At 36.5% G+C, this 19,760-nt stretch overlaps 2 protein-coding genes across 2 annotated transcripts; both read left to right on the top strand.

Annotated features, from left to right (window-relative positions):
* The first annotated feature begins 475 nt into the window (after positions 1–475).
* On the top strand, positions 476–880 carry LOC140005545 (agamous-like MADS-box protein AGL62). The gene has a single exon (XM_072046553.1). The coding sequence runs from the start codon at positions 476–478 to the stop codon at positions 878–880; it is 405 nt and encodes a 134-aa protein (XP_071902654.1).
* An 11,411-nt stretch (positions 881–12,291) lies between these two features.
* On the top strand, positions 12,292–12,759 carry LOC113740366 (agamous-like MADS-box protein AGL62). The gene has a single exon (XM_027267980.1). The coding sequence runs from the start codon at positions 12,292–12,294 to the stop codon at positions 12,757–12,759; it is 468 nt and encodes a 155-aa protein (XP_027123781.1).
* The last annotated feature ends 7,001 nt before the right edge of the window (positions 12,760–19,760 follow it).

Raw genomic sequence — 19,760 nt, 5'->3', positions numbered from 1 at the left:
ATTAAGCAGTACAATTTGGGAAAAAAATATTTAATTGAATTTCTATACGTGCATAGACACTGTCATACTGCTGATTGTAAAACAGTTCAGAAAATAGATTAGGACAAAAATTTAATGCAAATCTTTGGCACGTGGAAGCTAATTGAACAATTGTGCAGAGGCTTGATTTGGTAAGTTTTAAATTTGCTATCCTATCATAAATGCAATAGATTGCGGATAAATATGACTCCAATGTGAATTAATTTTTTTCCGTATAAGACAAGGTCACAATAGGAAAAGCGGCATCAATGGCATGAAAAAAACCCGATAAATACCCCCTGCCCTTCCTTCTTCTCAAATATTGACATTGTGAATTGATCAGATCAAGTCACGGCCGAAAAATTAACAGAAGGTCACCAAAAGGTTCCTATAGTTGAAATGGAGAAAAAAGAACAACCTCCATGATAACTTCTCAAAGCGTCGCAATGACCTTTTCATGAAAGCCAGCCAACTTTGCACTCTTAATGGTAGTGCAGAACTTGCTCTGTTGGTGTTCTCGCCTGGAAAAAAGGCTTACGCTTTTGGTCATTCATCTTTCGAATCTGTCACTGATAAGTTCCTTGGAAACAAGCCATCACCTAGCATCCACGGTGGCACTGATCACCATGTTGTTGCCAATCACCATGGTGACAACATTTCTGAGCTCAATAAAATTATCGACCTTAAAAAACAATTGAAAGCCAACAAAAAATGTGAAGAAGTTCTTGTTCAGATGATACAAGAAGGCCAGCACAAGAACTGGTGGCAGGCACCAATTGAAGAGATGAATCTGGAGCAACTTCTGAAGTTGAAGAAGGCACTGAAAGGACTTAAAAAGAAGGTTATCTCAGTTCTTGTTTGAGAATGTACTTTTGAAAAATATAAAGGGTCCTTCCAAAATAAAACCTTAATGGATTTCCCCTAATTACCTAGCTATGTTTGCACGTTTTTCAATACATATAAGATTGTGGTCTCAACACTCGAGTTATTCTCATGTATCCTTTTTTTTTTTTTTTTAAATTATGTCAAAGTAATTCTAAGTCTCTGCTGCATGGATCTCTCCTAATAAGGCGCCCTAATCATGTGTTAGGGCAAAACTTTAGTTCAAAGTTTTCTCTTGCTATTAATTTTTGTTATGTCCTGTGCTTTCAGCTATAAGGTTATAATGTTTTTTATATCGAGATAAAAAATAAAATCGTTATTTTTCTGTAGTAAAGTTTTTTTTTTTTTTGTTTTTGTTTTGCCTTTGCTTACTGATGATGAAACACTGGTACTTGATTGAAGTATGAAATTTTATGAAAAAATTAATTTTCCATCCCATAGAAATAGGAAGAATATATAGAATGCATAACAACTTTTTTCCCCTTATATTCAAGTATGATAATTTTTCTCATCCTTTACACCATTTTTCTTCTTGATTATTTTATGTACAATATGAAAAAAAAAGTATATAAAGGCTTTTGTTTTGTAGATCCATGACATAATTCATGAGGAAAAATGTAAACTCCTTTGTCTAGTCACGGTTATGTTATTCTCATAAATGAGTAAATTAATGACTTTTTGTCGTTTAATTACCTCCACATTTTTTTCCTTAATTGCCACCATTTTTTTTAAATAATGAAAAAATAAATAAATTGAGTTCTACAACTAAATTTATGTTTTGGTAAGAGACGACTAAACCAAATAGTTTGGGTGGGCATGGAGCAACATAAACTCCTCTGTCTTGTCAAGGTTTTGTTATTCTCATAAATGAGTAAATTAATGACTTTTTGTCGTTTTAATAGCTCCACTTTTTTTCCCTTAATTGCCTCCAATCTTTTGAAATAATGAAAAAAAATTGAGTTATATATTGTGATTATCTACAACTTTTATGTTTTGGTTAGAGATGACTAAACCAAATAGTTTGGGTGGGCACGGGGTAGATACTTTCCCCACACTAGTACGTGATTGACCCGCGCCACATTTGTTGGATGAACAATTTTTTCTCCTTTACTCACTTCTTATGTCAGCGAGTACCTAGACACCGAGTGACTGGCAAGAGAAGGTTGGACCATAGGGTGAGACACCCACTATAGTTTAATTTTTCAAAAGAAAAAAATAAAATTAAGAATCATATTGACAAATTTCGTATCATGTCCTACATGTTCATCTAAGGATTGATTAAATAGAATTTGCTCAAGAAAATCCTCATCCAACAAAAAAAAAAGATCATGTAAAAACAATATAGTAGCATATGTTATCATTCTCCAATCTCCAATGCAACTGAACCACAAAGAAATGTAAAAACATAAAACACTTCTCCAACATAATTCATTTTCTTTGTAAGACAATAAGTACTACAATAAAACGATTCAAATTGCTCTGTAGGCAAGCATGAAAAACCTTCCTCAAAAAATTTGAATGAAATATCTGTTGGAGACTAACAAGAAGTCTAAGAAACAGGAAATGAAAAAACTATCAGTAACAAATCTTATTACTAAACAAGTTCAAATCACTGATACGATAAGTTAGAATAATGTTAATACTAATAAATTACTAACTTACAAATCATAGAGGCTTGATCTTTGATTAATGTCCTAAAATAGAATTTTTGCTCCTTCCCTTTGTGCAGAAGTGCGTGAGCAATCTGTTTCCAGGATTTAACTGTGAATTCTCCCTCAAATTTGGTTAAGAATTTAGGAAGTCCATGAACTTTGTGTTTTCACTTTTCTTTCAAGATGGTTCTACGGAAATTTTGAAGAAAACTTTTTTCCTCAAAAAAGGAATAATAATGATGAACTTTCTCTCCTACTAACATATATTTATAGATCGAAATAGCAAGAGGTAGTTTGAAACCGTTGGTAGACAGTTTTCGGACCAAAAGCCAAGACTTCCCAACCAAAAGTCAAGAAGAAACTGATCTGAAAAAATGAAGAATCGCAACTTTTTAGGAAGACATTTCCTAGACCAATGAAGGTTTTAATTCAGACACCTTTTCCTCATTTGTAACACTATCCTCTTCTTGTTTTTTAAGATTTGCATGGGAACATTTTTATAAATGTAGTTCTAGAAAATTTCAAACATATTTTCCCATCCTATTTTTATGTATATGTATGTGTATGTATGTATGTAAGTATGTACATATATTTACCCATAATGCTACAACAATATTTGAAAGCACAAACAGTGATAACTATCCATATGTCGAATCAATTGTTTCATTTTGATATTTTGGAAAAAGATTTAAAAAAATTCTTTTATCACATTCCAGGGCTAGAATGACACACATGTATATGTATTTTTGTACGTGTGTATCTATTTGTTTACTCTGATAGCTAAGGTGTGATTGTCAGTAATATTATATTATTACTTTGATTGGAAGTAGGAAATATTCAAACTTTTGGTTAATAAATTTCAGGTATTTGTTAATCGAAACGGTTCTTATTTTGTACATCATACAACAATATTTACACATGCCAAACTTATATATATATATATATATATACACACACGGTATGGTTCAGAGAATTAAAGAGAAATTTGTCTACAAATATCACATGTGATTATGATAAACTTTTCAAACTTTTTTGATGTCGGTCTAATATGTGACCAATCGAGGGATGTTTGTCATTTTCTAAAGAAAATTGTTGTGGCATTAAAATACAAGATTTGGTAATAACATTCGCCTTCGCTATTCAACACCTAATTTAAATATTATTCTTTTACCCCTTAAATTGATTGATGTGGAAAATACAAAGTAGTTAATTATCAATCTATTACTCTGGAGTGGCTGCTATGTCATCCCAAATTCGCCAACAATAGCCTTTGATAAGAGTATATTTTATGTGTTTTTTGAGTGTATTTTATCAGTTAATTTCAGTAGTTTAATCTAGTTTAGAACTAAAATAATTAGGATTTTGGTAAAAATAGACATTTTTTTATTAAAATGGCTAACATTGTATTTCTATTAATTTTAAGGGTAAAAACTTCATTTTCTTGTAGGATCAATGGTTCAATCATCAAAGAGTGTGAATTGAGAAGAAATCTGAATATTAGTGAAGAATTGAAGTGTATAAAGAAGAAATGAAGTGAAAAATGTTTAATTGAAGAAATGCAGTTCAAGACAGTTTGACACTCTTCAGTATTTCGGTCATATCTGGAGCTAGACATATTGGATTGAGGTGATCTTTATACCATTTTGAAGTTAAGAGAGAGATCTAGATTTGGTGTGGAGACATCGAAATCCAATTCTATTGTTTTCATAGGCAAAAAGTCGAAATACAGAAGTTACATTCTATGAACGAGACTGAAACAGGGGTTTGACCAGGTGATAGTATTTCGATTATATTGCAGTCTACAAAGCTCCGATTTGGATGATTCTTGAAGCATATTGAAGCTAATTCAAAGAGCTACAACTTTTGTGTTTTTCACAAAAGCTAGTTCAGCCTTCATCATAGAGAAAATTGCAGTTGAAGCAAGGCCAAAAGCACAGAGTTGAAAACGCGAGTCATCAAAACGTGGCTTGAAGTCGCGTTTTGTCAAGTGGCGTTTTGTAGCCGAAATTCTGCAATTTGCTCAGCCATTTCTCTTGTATTCATACTACTTTCCAGCTATATTGAGCAAGGGAATTCGGTTGCACATGCTTCAGAAGATAAAGGGCAAAAATGATGACTTATTGTCAAGTCAAAAACATTTGTTATTGACTATCTTAACAAATTTTAGATTTGGGAATTTAGAGGTGGAAATTTTGACTAGCGGAAAGGAGCTTTTGAGCAGTTTTTACGGAGAAAAAAACAAGGGGAGCTCAGACATCTACGGGAGAGCAATTTTCTGGTAGAACACATTCTCTCTAGCTAGCAAAATTTACAAGGAGCACTTGGAGACTTCATCTTGGAATCATCTAGTGCAAGACCAGCAGAATTTTGAGAGCTTCACCATCAACTTGACTAAGCTTTTCTTTATACTTCTAGTACTTGTAACTTGAGATGTTTTCCATTAATGAAGTTATGAGTTTGATTATTACATCATTCATGAGTAGCCAATTTTCTATATCTAGGGAGTAGATAAAACTTATGGCCAAGTGATATGAATTGAATGTGATTAACACTTGTTGTATCTTGTATGAACTTGTTTGCTTGTGCATGGTTGATTACTTGTTGTTATTTGATCACCAATGACAGGTTTATAGTTGTTATTATTCAATGAGAATTGGTAGTAACAATGGAAAAACATAAGTAGAACTTGAGTTGTATGTTCATGAGAATAGAAATACATTCAAGTGGATTAATGTACATTTCACGAATTAAGTAAGAATAGAATTAGTTATTCACCAAGAGATTAGGACAAACTAAGTTGTTTTAAATCATTATTATGAGGAGAATGAGATTTTGGCATTTTTGGAAATGAATTCCTGGTTAAACAAGAGTAGTAACAAGTGTTAAATTCATTCCTTTTAATCTTTTGTGCCATAAGTGGAATCTACATCCCTAGATTCAAGTCTTTAGTGAATTTTTTTCATTTGTATCTTGCATTTATTAAATCAGACATTTAGGTAATAGCAATATAATTTTTCTGCTCAAATTCATTGTTAGTCTAAATAATAGAGGAAATAAGGACCTAGCACTTGTAGACTTTGCTCCTCGTAGGATCGACCCGATTAATGCCTTAAACTACTAGTTAGGCCTGTGTACTTGCAGTCAACGGGTAAAAATTGGAATTTAACTTGTACGTATATCAAAACCCCGTCAGTCTTACGTTGGCGGTGACTCTCATGCAGGCATGCTTACTCCAATGATTGTTTCCGAAATAGGGATACAAACGAGTCGAGTCGAGTCGAGTTTTGATCTAATCGAGCCGAGTCTCTAGTTAATTTTATAAAGTTCAAACTCGAGCTCGAACTTGATGAGCTCAAAATGTCAAGCTCGAGTTCGAACTTAAAAAATAAAAAATTTTATTTTTAGAAATGAATAAAATAATAAATTTTTAACAAATAATAAAATGTTAGGGATATATATATATTTAATTTTACTATTAAAATAAATATATATATAATCAAGTTCGCGAGCAAAGTTGAGCTCGCGAGCGGAACTTAATGTTTTTGAGCTTGAGCTCGAGTTTGAGCTTGACTTGATTAGCTCTAGCTCGAGTTCGACTCGAACTTGTATTCTAGCCACTAGCGATTTGTACAGCCCTATTCCGAAATATCAAAAGGTGTGCCTTTTTATGACCAAATGTTCACTTATAATTTAGTCTTCCAATACTTTATGAATTATTTAAATGCAAATTTAGATTCCTCCTGTTACTTGTTTCATCCAAAAATTACAGGCATGGTTTGGAATTGGACTTTTTATAGTTACACACAATCATGTATGAATGACGTGCCTTTGAATGAATTGATTATTACATATAACACACTAAATTTCGAAGTATTTGGAGTGTCATGGTAGTTATGAAAGTAAGACTCTGAATGACAAAATGGATAGTTGAGTAATATTTTGGATTGTTTTCAAATCACGATTTTAATTTTGAAACATCCAAAAAATAAAAGTATGCCATTAACACAATGTTTTGAAGTCGGATTGAATCGACCTGCTCGACTGGTCGAACTACGAATCGGCTGTGATACTAGTCTGATTCACTACCCACCAAAAAGTTATTTGAACCAATCAATTTCAGTCAAAATTTAGGCGAACCAATCAAAATCGATAAAAAAAAATGGACTTTTGAACCTATTCCAATTAAATTTAATTTTTTAAAATTTCAAAGTCATATAAGTTACTTGATAATTAAAAAAATCCATTGAATCGGATTGAACTAGTTCAACCAGTTTTGAATCGTGAAGCGAAAGCTCATTAGATTCACTTAATGGTCTGAATTATAAACATTGCATTAACAATGTGCGGAGGAAGGAATTACAATGTTGCATCGATTGAGTTTTTCAAATTCTAATCCAAATGGCCTAATTTAATATATCTTCTTTTTCTGGATGGCTTAGTTGGAATTGACCCATTACTTATATTCAATTGCTTGTAACTAGAGAAATATGCTTCCAAATTACTATGTCAAAACTTGATAATTTGCACAGCTAAACATATTTTATATTACTTTTAATCACTTTATAAATATTATAAGAAGAAAATGGTCTATTTTATCTAGAATTAGTTGTAAATGCTACTTAGTGCTTAAATGAGATTTTTGGCCCTTTTACTCGCATGTTTTGATTGTTTTTATAGAAGTTGGAATTGAACTTTATTTTGGACAAAAAATAAGATTGCAATGCATTGATTGAAGTCCTAAAGTTCACTAATTTGGTGAGTTTCAAGGATGTTTTGAGTCACAAAACCAAGAAAATGAAGAAACTTATAGAAGAAAATGTTGGCTCGAATCTCTTCAAGAATCCAGCTAGAAATTTGGAGGGATTGCCGAAGGGATTTGAGGTAGAAAGTTTGGCAAAACAGGGGGCTAGTCCCTCCAAGAATCCGGCCAGAATTTTGGAGGGATTCTAGTCAAACTTTACGACTACAACTTGTTCAACTCTATCATTTCACAACTTTGGGGGGACAATTTATAGTAGATTTGTAGTTGTAAAATGGAGATTCTAGAAACAATCCTTGACCTTATTTCTTCTGTAATGATGAGTTTTATTTTGGAAGCCAAAATTGTTAACTAATTGGAACTATATTCGCATGGAAAATACAAGTTAAAGACTTGAAGATTTCTCTATAAATAGTGTTTGTATCTTTCATTTTGAGGAGAGTATGGAGAGTGGAAGAATACACCACAAAAATACAGCTTTAGATAGCTTTTTTTAGTTCTTTAGTTTGGGTTAGTATAAGATAGTTTAGATTAGTTAGATTCATCCTCTCTTATGTACAGTTAAACTTGGATGAAGATTGAGGAGCAAAGATGGAGAGTTCGATCTCATGTGACATGGGTGATATCTCACTTATCACTTTCTATTTTGTATTAGATTTCATGTTTAGTTATAATACTAGTTTGAATTTTATTTTCATTATGTATTTCTAAAGTTTATGGCTTGGATTTCAGTTGAACTTTCTATGATTGTATTGTATTAATTTCTTGACTATTTGATGCTATTATTTTGAACAAGTTATTTAGTACTTCTATTTTTATAATGATGATTAACCGGTCAATATTTATGATAATCTTAAGGTGTTAGATTTGCAATGATAACTAAAATTTAACACTTGTTCAAGGAAATGCTAAACCTAGGAAATACATTTATGAGAGTGGAGGTGCACTTTTGTGTTTTTTCTGCCTTTGTTCCACATAATTTCATAGAGGTAATAAACTTGTAGCTAATTTCATAGCCATAGGAGTAGGTATGGATTAGTTATAAGTATAGTTAATTCATTATAAGAGTAGGTTTCATATACATAAGGAAATTACACCATAACTAGCCAAAGTAGTAGTGTTGAAGGATCCAAAAATTTTACTTGCATGAGTAGTTGGAGATACCATGATCTAAGAAACATTTATTTGTTTTTTTTTTTTTTGCACATTTTAGTGTAGTTTTATTTCCTTCAATTTGCTAATCATCTAAATAATAGAGAGACTTTACTAGTGCTGGTAGTTATCTATTCTTTCCTGTGGATTTGATTCTTAATACTCTGTACTCAATCACGACCTGTGTACTTGCAGAAAATTGTGTGTGAGATATTTAAAAATTTATAAACATAAAACTAAACTATGGATTGAGCTTAATATTTTATGTATGCCCCACGCTTGTCACGCAAAGATCAAAGAATCACTAATATGGTAAAAAATTCCTTTAGTTTTTTACTCAAAGGTTAGGAACCATGACTTCAATTTTTTACATATTCCTATCGTCAATTGCCCACACATCAATAAAACATGGCTTCAAAGTTATCTAAGGATTGCCAAAAGCCCACATGCTAAAGATCTAAAATGAGACCAACCCAAAGCTAACCGTTTCAAAGCATCATAATGGACTTTCTAAGAAAAGGCCGATGAACTTTGCACCCTAACTAGTGCAAATGTGCCCATAGGATGGGCTTACCCTTGTGGACATACATGAATTGGATCTGTTTGGAGGTGACTTGCACTTATGGAATATCGAAAGTCAGAAAAGGTTCTCATATATTGGTACTTATAATTGGAGAGGTATGCAAGTGAGTGAGCTAGAAAGCTGTTCGAGCCGTTGTGCCACGAAGGTGTTGGCATTAGTTTGGGCTATTCAAGCGTTTTCTTCGATCAAACGTTTTAAGCGTGTATGAAAACTTACTATTCTAATACTTCATACTCTTCTTATTCATAATACATGGAGGTCGGTCCTTTTACCAAATTACATAAATCTGGTGTTTATCTCTTTGATTTATTTCTACTTTGCTATTGTCTCTGTGGGATGCCAAGAGCCATTTTATCCTTTTCTTTTGTGAAATTTTAGGACTAGCCCTTCCAAACTTGTATAAGTTCTAAGAGTCCTTTTATCCTCTTTATAAATAATCTAGCTTGGAGTGGCCATTACAAATTGGTATAAAAGACTTTAGGGTTTTGCGGCAATAAAGATGACAAGAAAGACTGCTCTCGAGAAATTCAATCACGGTGTCAATTTTGAAATACTGCAGCTCAAGTTGGAGCCCATTTGGTTTAATATGGAGCTGCCATGAGTGGAGAAAAAGCCAAAGAAGATGAATGATGACTATTTTTGCGAGATAGATAAGAATGTGGAAATCGTTTTTCATAATAAATCTCTGCTTTAGTGAGATTTTATGATGAATCACCACTAAGATTTCGGCTAAAGCTATTTAGGATAAGAATAGAACTTTGTATACAAAGAAGAGAGTAGAGAGTCAATTTTATTTGAAGAAAAGCTTGCTTGTGCTTTGGATGATTGAATGTATGTCTATATACTTACATCTTGATAAATTTAATTCCAACATTGTAGATTTCGAAAGATAGATGTAAAAAGTATTGATATATACAGGGAATAAAAATTTTACAATAGCAAATTTAAATCTAAGCCTAAATCTAAACACAAAAATAAGTAGTACAAATATTGTCACAGAAAGGGGTACATTTTGTTTGAATGCTTTAAATCAAGAAAAGCGTAACAGAGAAATCGTGTAAGGAAAATGTTAAAGCCATTGAAGCCAATGTTTTGAACTTGTCATCAGAGACGAAAATATTTTGTTTGTGATTAATGTCAAAATAAGAACTAAAAATGAGTGGGTTTTAGATTCAAATTACTCTAATCACGTGTCCAATATAATTTTCTTTTTCACTAGTAAAAAAATCCGGTAATGGTAAAGCTGTTTTGATGGGTATATATTACAGAAAACAAGATTGCAATTAAAATTAAAATAACTTATGAGAGTATTTATAGTTGTCAAAATGATCCAAGGTCAAAATAAATACTATAAAACTTAAGAATAGTGCTATAGTATAAGGGCATTAATTGATAATAACTATACAAATTATTTTAAAACAAAGGGTTTGTTTAAAAGGTGTGTTTTTTGGATATTTGTATAAACTTTACTGTAATTTACTGTAGAATTAATAGAAATTTTTTTTTTGTATATTTAAGGGTTTGTGAAAAATTTAAAAGCTTTCCTTTTTTTTTAAATTTTCTTTTCCTTTTCTTTCTCTTTTTCTTTTTTTCCCCTCCTTCCTTTTCTCTCCTCATCTTCTCTTCCTTTGCTCACATAACAACAGCTATGGAGTTTTTGGTGGCGTTGCCATTGCCGGCCACTGGCTTCTTCATTGACAAAAATTCACCAAAAATTCACCCTCCACTCCATTTTTCGTGTATATTCCATTTCCAGCATTAGTTTTTAGAAAAAAACGAATAAAATTAGTCAAAATTTGAAGAACAATTGGTAGACAAAATTTTTTCCCTATTTTCTTCCTCTCTCTTCTCCATTCTTCTCCCTCCCTCACCCCTCCCACGACCCTCCCTCCCCTACCTCAATCTGGACCAGTTTCTCTCTCCCTCCATCCCTCACCCTTTCGATTGGGGTGGGGGAGGGTTGGTCCACATCAGGGTAGGGGAGCGTGGGTGGCAGAAGGGTGAAAAGAGGGAGGGGGTGAGGAGAAGGGGAAAGAGAGAGGAGGGGAGGGGGGAAGAAAATGAGGGGAAAGGGGGAGTAGGAGAAGTGGGCAAGGGAGGAGGTGGGGGAGAAGAAACAAGAGGAAGAGAGGGGAGGGGAGAGGAGAGGGGAGGAGGGAGGAGGAGGGAGGGAGAGAGCACTTGGGATTCTCGGTGACATGTTTTCTATGTCAATTCAATGCCACCTATAATATTATGCCAAGTGTCCTGTTATTATTTACACTTGTGTTAAACCAAACCAAATTAAATTATTAAAAAATTAAAGTGTAAATAATAACAGGACACTTGGCGTAATACCATAGGTGGCATTGGATTGGCATAGAAAAGCATGTCATCGAGGATCTCAAGTGGAGAGAGAGGGAGCGAGCAAAAAAGGAAAAAAAAGAGCTGTTGGTGTCGATGCTGGCGTTAGTGCTAGTAGAGGTGGCTATCAGTGGCGGCCAACGGCGAAGGTGGTGATAGACTGAGGTGTGGAGAGGAAGGAGTAAGAAGGGCAAAAATTTTTTTTTTTTTAAATGTACAGAAACGTTGTATACAAATACCATATGAGGTAGCGGACTAGGATTTGATAATGATATGATTCTGAGAAACCAAATTTAAGGTGAGACTTACTTTTTCAAACTTTTATAATGGATGAATACTAATATTTAAAAGTTATATTTGAAAGCTTCCATTTTATAAGGAAGAGTTTAACAATTTGTACAACTATGCTTTATCTGTACATGAATTTAACAATGTTGAGTACAACTATCATTAATCTTGTAACTTATTACGAGCGGCATTCATAAATAAACAATGGTGGAATTTTTGATTTGGTGATAAAGTGGATCATGAACAAATATAAAAGGCAGATCTATAATGACGAGTAAGTATTAAGATTTTGAGAAAATATTTAATTGAAGCATGGATACTGATTGTAAAACCGTTTAGAAACCAGATTAGGAAAAAAATTTAATGCAAATCTTTGACACGTGGAATCTAATTGAACAATTGTTCAGAGGCTTGATTTGGTAAGTTTTAAATGCGTTAGATTGCGGATAAATATGACTCCAATGTGAATTAATTTTTTTCCATATAAGACAAGGTCACAAAAGGAAAAGCGGCATCAATGGCATGAAGAAAACCCTATAAATACCACTCTTCTTCTCAAATATTGACATTGTGAATCGATCAAATCAAGTCACCAAAAGGTTCCTGTAGTTGAAATGGAGAAAAAGAACAATCTCCATGATAACTTCTCAAAGCGTCGCAATGACCTTTTCATGAAAGCCAGCAAACTTTGCACTCTTAATGGTGCAGAACTTGCTCTGTTGGTGTTCTCGCCTGGAAAAAAGGCTTACGCTTTTGGTCATTCATCTTTCGAATCTGTCATTGATAAGTTCCTTGGAAACAAGCCATCACCTAGCATCCACGGTGGCACTGATCACCATGTTGTTGCCAATCACCACGGTGATAACATTTCTGAGCTCAATAAATTTATCGACCTTGAAAAACAATTGAAAGCCAACAAAAAACGTGAAGAAGTTCTTGTTCAGATGATACAAGAAGGCCAGCGCAAGAATTGGTGGCAGGCTCCAATTGAAGAGATGAATCTGGAGCAACTTCTGAAGTTGGAGAAGGCACTGAAAGGACTTAAAAAGAAGATTCAGGATGAACTTAAGCGCCAGATCTAGGCAGCAGATATATCTCAGTTCTTGTTTGAGAATGTAGTTTTTGAAAAAGATAAAGGGTCCTTCCAATGTTAAACCCTAATGGATTCCCCTAATTACCGAGCTATGTTTGCAAATCTTTCAATACATATAAGATTGTGGTCTCGACTCTTGAGTCATTCTCATGTATCTTTTTTTTTTTTTTTTAATTATGTCAAAGTAATTCTAAGTCTTTGCTGCATGGATCTCTTCTAATAAGGTGCCCTAATCATGTGTCAGGGCAAAACCTCAATTCAAAGCTTTCGCTTGCTATAAGTTTTTGTTGTGCCCTGTGCATCCAGTTTTAAGGTTGTAATGTATTCGATATCGAGGCCCTAAATAAAATTGTTATTTATCTTTAGTAAAGTTTTTTTTTTTGCCCTTTGCTCATTGATCATGAAACACTGGTATTTGATTGAAGTATGAAATTTTATGAAAAATTTAATTTTCCATCCAAATAAATAGGAAGAATATATAGAAAGCATAACATCTTTTAGTTTCCTTATATTCAACTATATTAATTTCTCTCTTCCTTTACACTGTTTTTCTTCTGGATTATCCTATGCACAATGTGGTGAAAAAAAAAACATATATAAAGGCTTTTGATTTTCAAATCCATCACATAATTCATAAGGAAAAATGTAAACTCATTTGTCTAGTCAGGGTTTAGTTCTTCCCATAAATGACTAAATTAATAAATTTTATCATTTTAATTGCACCCACTTTTTTTCCTTAATTGCCTCCATTTTGTTGAAATAATAAAAAAAAAACAGATTGAGTTGTCGTGATTATCTACAACTTTTATGTTTTGGTAAGAAATGACTAAATCGAATAGTTTGGGTTGCCATCGAACAAACGCTTGCCCTTTAAAGGATTTGATTGACCTGCGCCACATTTGTTGGATAAACGATTTTTTCGCCTTTACTCGCTTCTTATGGTAGCAAGAGAAGGTTGGACCATAAGGTGAGGGCCCCCTTTATAGTTTAATTTTTCAAAATAAAAAATTAAAGAATCATATTAACAAATTTCATATTGTATCCTACATGTTGATCCAAGGATCTGATTAAATATAATTTGCTGAAGAAAACCCTCATCCAAAAAAAAAAAAAAAAAAAGATCATGTGAAAACGATATAATACCATAAATTGTCATTAATTCTCCAATCTCCAATGCAACTCAACCAAAAAGAAACTGTAAAAACATAAAATACTTCTTCAACACAATTCATTTTCTTCAAATTGCTCTATAGGCAAGCACGAAGAAACTTCCTCAAAAATTTTCATTAAATTGGAGTATTCCCTATGCCTATCAGATAAATACCTTGAGGTGACTTATACTCTTGGGATTTTCATTAATTAACATTGGCTGGCTGAGAAATAAAAGGATTAACTAAAAATGAAGAACAATTTCAACCTTGAATAGTTTACTTTTTAATCCTGACAAAAGTACATTTTATAAGCTAAACCAGCGAGTTATACAATATTCTGCATACCGTAACAAAGGTTACTTGATTTATATCTCTTAGCAATAGAAGATAAGGTAGAAAATCAGCGCAGGTATTAGGTTTAGTGACTTCAATCAATATTCCCATTATTCTCACGTAAACATTTATGTTGTGACATTGTCGTTGAAGAAATCTGTAATTTTCATCCGAATAGTTTTGTCATGCATTTAAAAATTTTGATAATAAGCAAATATGTGTCATTGCAGACCAAAAAGTTATTGTTTTATTGACCACCTGATATATAATGTTAAATTGTTTAAGCAATTACGATAGAAACTCCAACTTAAAAGATAATATTATTTTGGATGTTAAATTGTTTAAGCAATTACGATGGAATCATAGCTCTATCCTAAGGGGCATGGTATTTGTTCTTTTTTTTTTTTTTTGGTTCTGCATGAAGGCATGGTATTTTCCAAACGTGGAGGTAAGAGATTGGAGTGGGCACAATTGCATATGGTTGTTATACATTTTTTTTGGTTTAAATTTGGTGTAGATCTACATGTACAGATGTTGTTATATATTGCAATTTGTGTACAGGAACAAAATTTACATGTACGAAAAAATTATATGAGTATATATTAGATTGTTTAAAAATTGCAAAAATTGTACGATAGTACAAAAACCCAACTAAGCCTATTCTCTAAGTTATGAAGATAGATTTTCACCTCGCGAAGAATTGAGCTTTTTCCATAGAAATGGATTCGTTTTCTGTGAATTTCTTAAATTCCTAATTGTCCCGTATGTTCTATTTCCACAAATGTCATGCATTCTGAAACGTCATCCTGTATGTTGTTGTACTAGAATTTTTTAACAATGGTTAAAACCATCAATTACACTTACATTTCTTGAGTAAGGTTTATTATCGACTATCCAGTGTTTCAGGAATGTGAATCTTGAACATATTTTGCAACCAACTTGCTAGTTTGGATCATCAAAATCAGATGGACTGAAATGGGACACAAGTATACGGGGAGAAGATTCAGATGGAATTCTTCCTCCATCTGATCAAGAGAGGCTCTGGTGTCGAGTAACTTCATCATCCTTTTATTATTTCAAAAAAAAAAAATGCACAGTAAAAGTTGACAGGCTTTCTTGTTCTATAGTCTGTCTATTCTTCAAGTTCGGATTCTCTATCCTTTCTTCTATGTCGATCTCTATTCCACACTCTATTTTTTCGCCATGTGTAATTTTATGTTGAATGCTGTTGTGAATATATTATGTTCTGCATTCAAATGTCGTGAAAAACTAGACGATGCAATGGCGATTATCATTAGAAGTATAACAAAAGATCTGGATCTGGATCTTGTTCTTCGTCTTTCCTTGACTTTAAAACCTAGTCATTTTATGTGTAGCACATTGCATATGGTTTATCCATAACTTGGGCAAATGATCCATAAGTCCGATAGGCTCTTCAAATTCGCAAAGTATGTAAATAAATCCAATTAGACCCACGTATTTTAGCATTTCGACTAATTGAAACTAGCTTACAACAACAGCCTTTTTGTCTTTTTTTTTTTTTGCCAAACTTTATGAAATTAATATCAGGGCACAAAAGAAGCACGGTCACCCTGCAATCAGAGCCCATCCTATGAGATGTTGAAAGTGGGTTTGCCTGCCATTAAACAATAATGTTTTAAAAGGTGAGGGCATTGAGTGGAATGTTTTATGTCCGTCCAAGTAAGGCGAAAGTCCTGAGGCATGGAGCTCAAGTTCCACAAATTTTAATTTTTTAAATATATTTAAAAATAAAATATATAATAATGTTACAAATTACAATATTCATACATATATGTATGTATGTATATTACTAAAAAATACAAAAAAAAATTGATAAAATTAAGAAAATTATAAAAAATATTATTGCTATCTAACAAGTAAAATTATAAATTCCGCTAATTTCTGGTCTGGTCTAGGTCATTAAAAAAGATTATACCAAAAATTATAAATTTCGCAAATTAGTCTAAATATCACTAAACTGTGCACTTGTACTAATCTAGGTCATTTAACTATTTTCTTAGCCAAAAATGTTACCGAACTAACCAAAATGTATGATTTGTGTCATTCCGTGTAATTTGGCCATCAAAACAAACAGAATGGATATCATGTGACCTGCAGGCTTGGTTTTTGAGGGGCAAAATCGTCGATTTAGCTTTTTGGTCAATGTTTGTCTTCTGCCCTTGAATATTATGGATAACAATCAGGCTCCATTCTCCTTTTCCATCCTAAGGCCGTTGTGGATTTTGCTCAAATCTGAAGTGGATTTTTCCTTGCTGTCTCCACACCATTATCCAACAAATGGCAGGGATTCGTAATCATTGTTTTTTGAACTAACATCATTTTTTTGCCTTCCAAGAAAAGGAAGAGGATTTTTTTTCAAGTTTTCTTTACAAATAGGTTTTGGGCCTTGCATAAAATGAAACTTTTTGTTCAAACTTGTTTCTTGCTTTCCCAAAATTGCAACCAATACAAGATCAGCCCAAAAAAATTAAAAAACTTGAAAAAACTTGTTTCCAATTCTTTTCCTTCCTTTTGTCTCCTGTTTGCTCAACATGAACGGGGCCTACTTTAAACCTTCTCAAATTTTCTCTTCTACCCTAAACTCCAATTTTGGCATTCAAGTTTCGATGATCTAGATCAAAGCTATAGCAAAGCAGCAACTTGAGCATAGAATCTCTCATAATTGTTTGTGGCTAGATCTTCGATGTCGACTGTTGCTGCAGAGGCCCCGTACTGGGCCTAGACACGTGGCAGCCCAGGTAAAGCCGAGCTGGGCTCCGGCCCCAGGCTCCTGGCGACCGCCCTGGGCCGCACCCCCGCTAGGGCTCCAGGGGGATCAGGAGACCGTCCCGCAGAGGTCGGAGGAGATCCCGCTCGGCGCGGGATTGAGATTATATCAGGAAGGTCTCGGAACGTACGGAGGTCGGACTCTGACCCAGGTATAAATAGTGCTACACACCCATTGCCCAAGGTACGCTCACTATAGGCAAATTACTCCCGGTTGTTACGACCTCCCGTGAACTCTACTCACCGGAAAACTAACTTGACCGTCGGAGCGCCCTCGGGGACCACCCTCGGGCCCCCTCTGTTAGCTCTTCCTTTCTGTTTTGCAGGCTTGGAGTCAGCTCTGCCATCAGCGACCCGAGCTGGTCAGGTCAGCTCTGCTAGGGGAAGTTCCGTGCTTCTTCAGTTGGCGCCGTCTGTGGGAACCGTAAGGTAAGTAAAATTGTGCTGATGGCCAGGACGCGATCCAAGCGCACGGTAGAAAGCACCGGCCCGGGGGGCGGTGAAGGATCCCAGCGAAAGGAAATTGAGGCTTCTCGGGGCGCCGGGGGCTCAGCCCTTTCAGGAGAAAGGAGGCAGCAGATCCTCCAATTCGTGACGGAGAACCTCCCCATGCTGGAAGATATCATCCGGCAGGCAAAGGAGGGGGAGGAGGCTGGAGGCGCGCAAACCTCCAAGGCGAAGGGGAAGGAGAAGGAGCCACTCCCCGAACCCTCGGAGGATGAGTCGCGCGACCAACCCCCCGGGAGGAAACGGCCACGGACGCCGCCTCGCCCGCGAACCTCGGAAGTCGGAGACAACGAAAGGTACTCCCGACACAGGTCCACGGGGAGCAAGCCGAGGGGTCCCTCGCCGGCGAGGCCTGCAAGGAACGGTCTCGTGCGCTCTCCAGACAGGTCTGCCAGGAGCCGACCTCGCGATCACCTGCATTCGGACCCTGCCCGGGATGAGCTTGAGCGGATCCTGAGGCCCCGGCAGTACGAGGACAACTACGCAACCTCGCCTTTTACCCGGGAAATAGAGGACTACCCTCTACCCCGGAGGTTTAAGATTCCGAGCATTGAGATGTACGATGCCTCCACAGATCCAGAAGACCACCTTTCGGTCTTCCTGACGCATATGCGCCTGCAAACCGCCGCGGATGAGATCCGCTGCAAGACCTTCCCTATGTTCCTAAAGGGGAAGGCGCGGCTCTGGTTCCAGGGACTGAAATCGGGGTCTATACGGAGCTTTCCCGAGCTGGCCCGGCAGTTTGCAACCCAGTTCGTCTCCTCGAAGGTCTACGCGAGGAACGCAACCCACCTGATGTCCATCAGGCAAAGGCCCGACGAGTCACTGAGGAATTTCATGACCCGCTTCAATGCGGAGAGCTTGCAGGTCAGGGACAAGGACGAAAAGATGGTGATGGCCGTCTTCACAAACGGGGTTAGGGTAGAGGAGCTTTTCTACGATCTGGCCAAGAAGCCTCCCGTAAACCTGGAGGAGCTCCTTCGCAGGGCGCACGCGGCTGTCAACGCAGAGGAGGCAGCCCGCCTGAAGAAAGAGTCAGATCGGGGGCTCGGAGAGCGGAGAGAACGGAAAAACCCCCCATGAGGTCCGCAAACGGCTTTAAATTGCGAAATTTGAGAGTGCGATGCTCGACCCCAAGAGGTCGGCACGCCTGTTAAAGACGGGAGGCTTGACGCTCAACCCAAGAGATCGGCATGACCGTCTTGAAGGTGTGATGCTCGACCCCAAGAGGTCGGCACGCCGTGACTTACTTTGAGGCAGCTTGTCAAAACCAGGGAGCACGCTGGCTCGGCCCAGAAGGTCGGCACGATTGCCTTGAGAATGTAATGCTCGACCCAGGAGGTCGGCATAACTACCTTGAAAATGTGATGCTCGACCCCAAGAGGTTGGCATATCCGCTAAAATCAGAGTTCGACGCTCGACCCGGGAGGTCGGCGTGACCGCCTTCAAAGCATGATGCTCGGCCCAAGAGGTCGGCACGATTGCCCTGAGAATGTAATGCTCGACCCAGAAGGTCGGCATGACTGCCTGGAAAATGTGATGCTCGACCCAAGAGGTCGGCACGTCTGCTAAAATCAGGGAACTCAACGCTCGACCCAGGAGGTCGGCATAACTGCCTTGAAAATGTGATGCTCGACCCCAAGAGGTTGGCATATCCGCTAAAATCAGAGTTCGACGCTCGACCCGGGAGGTCGGCGTGACCGCCTTCAAAGCATGATGCTCGGCCCAAGAGGTCGGCACGATTGCCCTGAGAATGTAATGCTCGACCCAGGAGGTCGGCATGACTGCCTGGAAAATGTGATGCTCGACCCCAAGAGGTCGGCACGTCTGCTAAAATCAGGGAACTCAACGCTCGACCCAGGAGGTCGGCATAACTGCCTTGAAAATGTGATGCTCGACCCCAAGAGGTTGGCATATCCGCTAAAATCAGAGTTCGACGCTCGACCCGGGAGGTCGGCGTGACCGCCTTCAAAGCATGATGCTCGGCCCAAGAGGTCGGCACGATTGCCCTGAGAATGTAATGCTCGACCCAGGAGGTCGGCATGACTGCCTGGAAAATGTGATGCTCGACCCCAAGAGGTCGGCACCTCTGCTAAAATCAGGGAGTTCAACGCTCGACCCAGGAGGTCGGCATAACTGCCTTGGAAATGTGATGCTCGACCCCAAGAGATTGACATATCCGCTAAAATCA

The sequence above is a fragment of the Coffea arabica genome, chromosome 1c, assembly GCF_036785885.1.
Source record: "Coffea arabica cultivar ET-39 chromosome 1c, Coffea Arabica ET-39 HiFi, whole genome shotgun sequence".
NCBI lineage: Eukaryota > Viridiplantae > Streptophyta > Magnoliopsida > Gentianales > Rubiaceae > Coffea > Coffea arabica.
This window is presented reverse-complemented; position numbering and strand designations above follow the sequence as displayed.

Excerpts from the sequence above, each read along its gene's own strand:
- LOC140005545 (XM_072046553.1), top strand. The coding sequence starts at position 476 with ATGAAAGCCAGCCAACTTTGCACTCTTAATGGTAGTGCAGAACTTGCT.
- LOC113740366 (XM_027267980.1), top strand. The coding sequence starts at position 12,292 with ATGGAGAAAAAGAACAATCTCCATGATAACTTCTCAAAGCGTCGCAAT.